At 34.2% G+C, this 9,998-nt stretch overlaps 1 protein-coding gene across 4 annotated transcripts in view; it reads right to left on the bottom strand.

Moving 5' to 3' along the window:
• Window positions 1–373: 373 nt before the first annotated feature.
• Window positions 374–9,998, bottom strand: part of LOC140164582 (active breakpoint cluster region-related protein-like) — a 92,978-nt gene continuing 83,353 nt past the window's right edge. For 3 of the 4 annotated variants that reach the window (XM_072187886.1, XM_072187890.1, XM_072187888.1), the window contains 5 exons: window positions 8,963–9,191; window positions 7,590–7,667; window positions 6,988–7,125; window positions 6,597–6,702; window positions 4,943–5,402 (listed from right to left, as the gene is read on the bottom strand). In XM_072187886.1, the coding sequence (XP_072043987.1) occupies window positions 5,162–5,402; window positions 6,597–6,702; window positions 6,988–7,125; window positions 7,590–7,667; window positions 8,963–9,191 (792 nt within the window). In that variant the 3' untranslated portion in view covers window positions 4,943–5,161. Of the gene's footprint in view, window positions 5,403–6,596; window positions 6,703–6,987; window positions 7,126–7,589; window positions 7,668–8,962; window positions 9,192–9,998 lie in introns of all 4 variants that reach the window. The other variant, XM_072187887.1, reaches the window with a different exon arrangement.

Genomic DNA, 9,998 nt, shown 5'->3' with positions numbered 1-9,998 from the left:
TGTGGAATGCAATGTTGCAAATAAGAAGAAATATTTATAGTAATAATAGTTCTTTTAAATGGTAATGCTTTGGATTTATGGAGAAATATAACAGGAAGAAAAAGTAAGGATATTATGAGTTTTATTTGCACTGTGCGTAATTTATTTACCCCAAACTTGCATGGATCTATAATTGAACAATACAACAATAATTGGGTCAATTTAACACCATGATATATTTACATGCCCTCATATGGAACTGAATATTAGGTCTAAATATGACTATATGGACTTAAATAAGGTGCCCTGCACCATATGTCAAAATGAAATGCATAGGTATTTCATAATTCAGGGGAATAAATGAGTAAAATTATGACACACATACAATGACAACAACAGTTCTGGGCAATTTTTTATTCCGACTAAATAACTATGTGCAAATTCTGATTAAACAAATGAAATCCATATACATTACTTATTCAAGCAACAGTTTAAAAATATGTGGTTACCTTGGTTGAGTGCATTATAGGTGTGTTTAGATAGTAAGCCTACTTTTGAAAGTACTTACTTTCGCACTTGCAGGTGTGTGTCCACACGGGACTTACTTGGAAGCTAACTCACAAGTAACTCATGGTAAATTATGCCATGATTATACACAATCACAATAGGGCTGGATCATCTAGTTCTATTATGGTCAACATAAGATCATTCTTACATGCGAGTGACTTGCAAGTCTTGATCACACTGGCCTTACTTTCAAAAGTAGCTCATTAGGCCAACAAAAAAATATTGTTGTGTTGCCCTCAAGTGGGAAAATGGGAAAGTTGGGTCGGACGGTCTGATTTTTTTTTTTTAAGCCTTCAGTTTTAAAAATCCCTCAAATATTAAATAATGCTTCTTCAATTAGGGACATTTGTCAATTTTGACATCTGGATACCTGTTAGACATCAATTAAAGACTAGTCTTTCAATAAAATATTAATTATAAGTGAAAAACATTGATTTTTTGAACAAATCTGTAAAAATCATCATTCATTCATTTTTTTTGGCCTTATATGTAAGATATCTTGCATGTAAAATAATCAAAAGTAAGCTACTTGTATATGCATTTACACAGGCATGTCGTTACTGTTGAATGTACTTGCAACTGTCTGAACAAGCCTTAATGTAGAATGTTAAAATTTTAGCCATATTTATGCTTAAAATGGTTGTTTTTCAACCATGCAGTAAAAAGAACCATATTATATGGTTATTTCAATTGGTAATGTGGATATTTTTTAACCACAAGTTGTTGAAAAACAACAGTTTTAAACACAAACATGGTTCAAATTGTAACCACGTTAACAACTGTCTACGTAGCCAACTATGGTAAACGAAAAAAGAAATTTTTAAGAATAATTATCTAGTGTATCAATATTATAGCATTATGGCATTACCCGTTTCTTGATTACAGTTTGTCTATGGGAAAATGATGTCTAAATATACTTATCAGAACTATTTCAACAAACTTTACAAATATAATAGGGAGTTGCTTTGTATTTTTCTTGTATGTGATTAATTTATATAGAAAATTAAGTAGGGAAAAAAATACATGTGATATGTATGTTACTTTGATATCTACTGAACGAATACTGGTATATAACAATCAGTACATTGGGGGACAAAAAAAAACCTTTTTAAATTTCATAACCAGGAATGGAACTTCTATAGTACAACCCATATACATAAATATGCTGTCCAAAGGAGTGAGTTTTATTTTACCCAATTTGATACAATATCTCTTTATAAATACATACACTGGTACCAATGTACCATTCGAAATAGCCTGGAGCTTCAAAACATGGCAATTCAAATTTAAGTAGAGCGCCAACTCCGACTGCGTTTGTAATTGGGATTTTAATGGGTTTTTTTGGCAGTAAATAAACACTTCATTTTATCCCTTATACTTAGTACTGTTAACTACTTTTTTTTATTTGGTCCATGTTTATTTTATTTGCATAATTTCTGTTGCATACTTATCCCATTTGGTAACTTTTACAGATTTAAGCCATGCAAGTTTTTAATACACAATATGTAACAAAATTTATTTTAAAAAAAACAATTTGGAAGATCATGCTACATAGTTTACTTGCTAATGTAAAAAGGGCTTTATCAAAATTTCAAGCACCATGATAAATTGAATAGCTTTTCGTATTTAAAAATAATAATCTCAGTTTCTTCCTTGTAAATTTTAGAAACTTAGAGAATTCAGATGCAAAATGCAACAAAACGAAGGCTGCCATGTGTAAATGTAGGCTGCCTTGTGTAAATGAAGGCTGTTGTAATTGCAAAAAAATTTTGGCAAGCATCATTTTTGAAAAATATTTTGTTCAACACTTTTAAAAATATTCTAACATAATGTTATTAAAATAACATTATGTTAGAATATTTTTACATCAAGTTTTCAAAAATGTTTTCTGAATGTTATTAAAACGTTTTATAACCTTTATCTAACCTGACATTTAAAAGTTTCTTGTAAAACATTTTGTGTTTGCAGGGAATATCTGTAACAATATTGATTTAAAAAAACATACGGCAGCAATGGCATATTTTTGTTTTGCACCTGAACATTTCACATATACCGTAAAAACTTGATAGTTAGCATATGTGCTTACTATCGAGCGCTTTTTAAACATGAAATTGTACCAAGTCCGCGCTTTACCAACTGAGCTAATGGGATTGAGACACAAATTTGCAGGTTTACTTGTTCGTACTATGTGTACCGGTGATTTATTCAAAACCCTGTACAGTTTTGTGGATGGGGCACTTCATGTTTGCATGTTTTAAAAGTGCTCGATAGTAAGCACATATGCTAACTATCGAGTTTTTACGGTACTACAAATCATTGCTTATAGAGTTACATGTTATTAACACTACTAATTATCATATATATGGAATAAAATAAAATTATCATATATATGGAATAAAATAACAATCAATGTTGTTTTTTCTTACCAACATGGATAATAACAATAATAAATTAATAATTAAAAATAATTTGAACATTACAAATACAAGTATAACACATAGACACATTGAACTTGATGTACAACTACAAACTTTAAACAAGATTTTTTTTTGTTTATATACAAAGAACATCTACAATTTTAATACAAATTTTCTTGATATATATTAACTTAAACTTCTAGTACTACTTTTCCTCTGTGTACTGATATGCTTTATGTACTGCTATGTTTAAAGAATTGCATTAGAGAATAAATTATATGAACTTTTGTTTTCATTACTCTCTGCCGGTCCAATATTTTGAGTAGTAGATGATAAAATATTGGACCTGCCTACTGTCTATCACACAGTAGAGGATAGTAAAAACAAAAATTCATATCATTTATTCTCATTTTTAGTAAATCAAATATTATTTTAATAACTAATTTTATTTAACAAAAATTAAGTTACCATCACATACTCCCCTTATTCTGAAATTAATGTTTACCGTTTTTAGTTGTGCCGCACACATGCGCATGAAACAGCTGTCTCAACGCATTGACATCACTACCACATCAGGGTGAAAAATGGTATAGAAAACACAACAGAATATATCTGTATGTTCTTTAAATCACTGATTACAGTTTCAAGCACAAGTAACCAGGAAATCACTTGAAATTTATACTTCTGTGTACATTTTCTATATCATGACTTTTGATACAATTGTTACACCTTATTGTACTTTCCTTATGTTCTTTGAAGGCTTCACATGCACTCTATCTTGTTGAATTTCAAAGCCAACAGAACTTCAAACAGAAACTTTTATGTCCTTTGTTTTTACAACACTCATATAATACTGTCTACATAAAGGTAGACTCTGTGAGATAGTTAACTGTGTAAATATGATGGTTTTTTATATTATCTCTTCCAACTATTATATGATATATCAAATAAAATCATTTACATAGGGTTGGCTGAAACTACATTCATAACATGGCATAAAGACAGCCTATGTGGAACTGTAAATAGACCTAATGGTTTTGTGGCCAAGATCCTATTCACAAACATAATTAGACTTTAAATAATATAAGTATGCACCTGTTACTGAAATCTGGATAGAATTTGTACAAATTGTCCATTAGCATGGATATGTATATTTAAGTATTCTTCGAAACTGAATTTTTTTATTGTCCATTAGCCTAAATATACAAGGATAGAAGGCTGCCACTACATTTTTTTTAACTTAACATCACTTAATACCTGATTATAATCAATATAAATTGCAATACTAATATTAATGCAAGATTTTAATTACTTGCACAAAATGTGTACAAAAAGTTGCATTACCCAATATTACACAAATACTTACAAAATATATATAAATTTAGCCCCTCACTTTTATTAATAACTTAAGGCCTTTGCTGAGTGACTAAATTGCATCTGTTTACTGGGTATAACTTCTTTACATCCAACAGAGTTACTATGAACAATAATGTGCATTTCTCAGTATCCCATAATTGTGAGCCAACACCAGTAAATGAGACACACTTCAGTACACCTCATTTACTTACACTGGGTCACCCTTTGTATGATTATTTTACAGAGATATACATTGTTTATACATAATGGTGCTCTGTATACATTCTGAGCACCATTCCGACATCTTTGCAAATCATGTTGTTTCCACAGTGTGCATTCACTGAGCACAGTTCAACACACTAAGATTCAATGTGTGTGTGCACCCCGAGACGTTGACTAGAAGTGTGTGTGTAAAAGGACTTCTTGTCGCATTGATATCACAGACTGTAATACAGAAAAACCTGTATTTCCAATCCATATAGCTATAGAGTCCATATTCTCTCTTTACTGCCATCGCAAGTTTATAAGTCTGTGCTCATCGTTTGTCTCGGGATCTTCTGGGGCGCACCCCCATCAGCGGAGAAGTGCTCTAAGTAGTAGTATAGGATGCCGACTTGCGACATTACATCAGACATGCCAAGTATGTTCATCATTGACACATCAGAGCTTGTTGGTGATACTGCAGGGCCGATGAGTGTAGGACCAAACACAGTAGAGAGGTTGTTTAGCGACATCTTATTTTCACTGGCGTGAGATGCAACTCTGCAGAAGAAATTCAAAAAATGGATGAGTTATGATTGGCTCTACAGAGTCCCAAAACTGTTTTTGCTCGCACCAAAAGTTTATAAGTCTGTGCTCATAACTTGTCTTGGTATCTTCTGGGGCACACCCCCGTCAACGGAGAAATGCTCTAAGTAGTAGTATAGGATGCCGACTTGTGACATGACATCCGACATACCAAGGATGTTCATCAATGACGCATCAGAGCTTGTTGGTGATACTGCAGGGCCGATGAGTGTTGGGCCGAACACCGTAGAGAGGTTGTTGAGTGACATCTTGTTCTGACCAGCATGAGATGCCACTCTGTGTAAGAGATGAAGTGAATTAGTATGAATTAGTATCACTATCACCAGTACATAACAACAACAACAACAACAACAACAACAACAACAACAACAACAACAACAACAAAATGAATTTAGTAATTTTACTCTACTTTATAAGAAGGTGAAACTAGGTGAAACCCATTTGCAAGCTTATAAATTCAAGGCCTTTCATATTATTAGTCAACCTCGTACTCCATATTACCATATTTAATTTAGCCCAAGTGATTAGTGGGGTTAAGTTTACAAGGTAATGTGCGGAATTGCAACTCAGCATCTACAGTAACTGTGCTGTATATAGCAACCATTTTAGTATTGGTTGTCATATACAGCATGCTGTTCCTGTAGATACCAAGCTGGGACACCACATAGCACCTCGAAAACTTAACATCAAAAGACAATACCGACTGAAGTGCCTGTGGTGCTAATTAGGTTGATTAGTAAAAAAAAAAAAAGACTGTTTGTTTGTCCTCTACCAACCAGCCCTAATCTTTAAGTTTTTTTTACTGTACAAATGAATACCGACCCTAATTTTTTCTTGCAACATTTCTGACATCCTGAAAAGTTTTTTTTACAGTTTCTACACACTTCTAAACTGTTTTAAAAACATGAATGAAGAGGTATACAGCAGAGAAATATCTCAATTCACAACTATTTGGGCTATTTATTAAGCTAATTAAAGGCATACAGTCATGTTTTGGCTATGACCTTTCAAAAAAAAAATCCTGTCCGACCCAACTCTGAAAAAGTTGTGGAGTACAAGCAAACAATCTTTTTGGGGGGCTTAATGGTAGCTTGGAATTGAGTGTACAGTCTCTTTAATCTCAGACCTCGACCTCTCCTTTTTATACATATCAATGTCTACAAAATAATATACTTAATAATAACTGATATTATTGGGCTAACTTAAATTCAAAATGTAAATTGGGCCCTCAATTTGCACACAAATATAGAGTTTGTAGAATGAACAGAAAACAGAAAGATATTAAAATTTGATAAAGAAAAGAAAATCTAAGTTAAAAATAGCTAAAAATATATGTGTATATTAGTGTGATAGCTGTAAGTATTGTGAATGTCTAGAATTGAAAATTATGTAATGTTTTATTAGAAACATTAATAAATGATCACATCAAACAACAGTGGTAGACATGTATCAACTTGATGCTTATCTTACCTTCTGAGGTGGTTGAAGATATGGAATATGGTATGCCTGTTGACATCTGGTATTGACTTGAGTAGTGACATCATGCAGTCTCTCTTGGCCTCAGGATCCTTCAAAGCTAAAATAACAGATCAGATTACGATCACAGTCAATATTAAGGGTAGACAAGGTATTGTCGATTTTCATTATCTAAATCAATATATTATTGAAAAATAACACTTTGATGTTTTGCAAAAGTTCATTCTGCAATTCATTTATTTCAATATTGAACATTCGTTTTGAATGTTTTTCCCAAGTAGCCTGGGTTTCTAGTTGACTTAATTTTAGGGCACTTCAAAAGTAATTTGGAATCTCGCCCTTTGACGAAACCACAACTGTAGGGCCTACGTACTGTATAACTTACCAAGTCCATCAACAAATTTGCTGTACAGATTATGTGTAAATAGTGGTTCTGGAAGCTCCCTGAAGTACAGCTTGAGTAGTCCTGCTACTGCGTGGATGTCTGCACTCTTGATTAACTTCTGCATCCTTGCTTTTTGATCTATGGGTTATTCAAATATGATTCAGTAAACTTCAGTTAACTTGAAATCTAACTAGAACAGGCCATTATAAGTCAGATGATATCTAGAAAACTATAGGATAATTAAGAAGCTTTGACCACTGTGCCAAAAGGTAGACCCACATTAAGAGTGAAATATTTGACATGTGTTTATTTATTTTATTTTTATTTTATTCATCTGGCAATTAACAACAAAATTGAGACAAAACAACAAATTGGGTCTGCTGAGCTGCCAAGGAACACCGCATGGTCTATATTTTGTGTGTTAAATAAAGTGGATAAATGTATAGGACTTGAATGAATAATTTGTGATGCTTCTTGCGATATGTCACAAGACAATTATCAAAATACAATTAATATATTGATATTGTCACAAGGCCTGCCAATTATGAGCTGATTAAGCTATAGGCCTATATCAGCTGGAGTTTAAAATTAAGTGGACTTACTCATTTCAAATGCCTTCTTCAGGTTATTGATGTCTCCTGATGAGCCTGATATTCTGTAGATGCCCATCTCAGTCATACCTGAAAGAACACAAGATAACATCAGTATACATGTATGTGATGAGTTCAGATGCTGAAATATCATATGGTTGCCTTTATATGTATATATGTGTTACTCCCCTACTTGGGTTTAATTCCCAGTCAGAACAAATGTCACTGCAAATCCCACTATAGGCAAACATGGCAACATTTCAGACAAATTTAGCTATATAGCTATAATTAAACAGTGCATGTGTGTATAAAGCTCAGTGACACAGAGGCGTCTGTCCATACTGTTTAATTGCATTAAGACAACTCAGAACACGATCACCAGCAGCACAAAGACATAAGTCCATTAGCTGTGAGTGACGCCATCTAGATTGTTGCTCATTGCATTTGTATAGTGCTACCTGACACAACGACAAGTGTCCATGCTGTATGACTGATTGCAACATGATAGCTCAAGACTTAGCAGCACAAAGACGCAAGTACATTAGTTGCTGAGCAATCCTACAGGGTTCATTTTTATCTGCAATGGTGTCACATCTTTGTACTATTGAGCCCAACACAAATGCACAGCATGAAGCTAAATGGACAAACATCTTTGTGCCGCTGAGCTGAAAATGGACATACGTCTTTGTGCCGCTGAGCTGAAAATGGACATATGTTTTTGTGCCGCTGAGCTGAAAATGGACATGTCTTTGTGCCGCTGAGCTGAAAATGGACATATGTCTTTGTGCCACTGAGCTGAAAATGGACATACAACTTTGTGCCGCTGAGCTGAAAATGGACATACGACTTTGTGCCGCTGAGCTGAAAATGGACATACGAATTTGTGTCGCTGAGCTGAAAATGGACATACGACTTTGTGCCGCTGAGCTGAAAATGGACATACAACTTTGTGCTGCTGAGCTGAAAATGAACATATGTCTTTGTGCCGCTGAGCTGAAAATGGACATACATCTTTGTGCCGCTGAGCTGAAAACGGACATACATCTTTGTGCCACTGAGCTAAAAATGGACATACGACTTTGTGCCGCTGAGCTGAAAATGGACATACATCTTTGTGCCGCTGAGCTGAAAACGGACATACGTCTTTGTGCCACTGAGCTGAAAATGGACATACGACTTTGTGCCAGGGCTGAAAATGGACATACGACTTTGTGCCGCTGAGCTGAAAATGGACATACGCCTTTATGCCACTGAGCTGAAAATGGACATACGACTTTGTGCCACTGAGCTGAAAATGGACATACGACTTTGTGTCGCTGAGCTGACTGTATCCTTTTCCATAAGAAAGATGTTTAATTCCTTGGGGTCAATACCAATCATCTTACCTCTTCTTTCTACTTCCTCCACACAGTGCATCACAATATGTGGTATCTTAGTACTCTCTCTGTGAGCCAACTGAGCTAGTCTAACACCAAACACTCCTTGTTTCCTCTTTGACATCACTCTCTTCAAGATTTTGTCCTGCCTCTGGAATCGTAGACTCACTTCCAATTCAATCCTGTCCATCTTCAATGGAAACTTCTCCGCATGGGCAGTTAATTTGGACCTCTCAAGCTAATGCAAATGTTAAATACAATTTGAGGTATTAGTGGCAATACAAACAGATCACAGTACTAAAGTAAGTAGGAATTGTAGAACCAAAAAAATTTTTGAAAGAAAACTTGGAAACTGTATATGAGTGACAATCAAGATTAGACATAACATAAGAGCTATACCAGCCGTAATTTTGAATATGACGAAACTCATCATCTTCAAACCATGTGAAATTTACAAAATGTTGTTAAAATAATGATTCCCTTTATGTCAAGCATTAACAGCTGAAATCTGAGAAATAACAGTGACAAAACTTCGGTCAGGCACGAGTGACCTGGTGAAAGGGGTCGCCATAGATTGCTGGTCGGGGCATTTTTACAGGACAGGAAAGTATATGTAGCCAACAATTGGACATATCGTCATTCGGCTGTATTCCATAGTGGCGTATAGTGATTTTTGGTCATTTTTTGAAAATTGGCACATATGTTTTTAATGATGTTCTCTTTCATTTTTCTAAGTCTCATCAGTCATAATTAGCTAATTAATTAGTAATTAATTAATTAAATGTATGATATAGTTACAAAGTGACATTTTTGTATTCCATAGTGGCGTATCGACCATACGCCACTTTTTATACACATTTTATAATTATGAAATATCGGCAAAATGAAAAACATCGTATGTCATAGTGGCGTACATACGTATCGGACCTATACGCCACTATGGAATACTGAACGACTTAAAAGTAACGCATAGGGATTACACAGCGACCGAGGTGGCGTGCACGTTAACGTTAGGTTAGGGTATTGCGTTTTGTTTGTTTTCCAT

The sequence above is a fragment of the Amphiura filiformis genome, chromosome 11 (genome assembly GCF_039555335.1).
Source record: "Amphiura filiformis chromosome 11, Afil_fr2py, whole genome shotgun sequence".
Taxonomy (NCBI): domain Eukaryota; kingdom Metazoa; phylum Echinodermata; class Ophiuroidea; order Amphilepidida; family Amphiuridae; genus Amphiura; species Amphiura filiformis.
The sequence above is the reverse complement of the archived record's forward strand: the minus strand, read 5'-3'. Positions and strand labels throughout refer to the sequence as shown.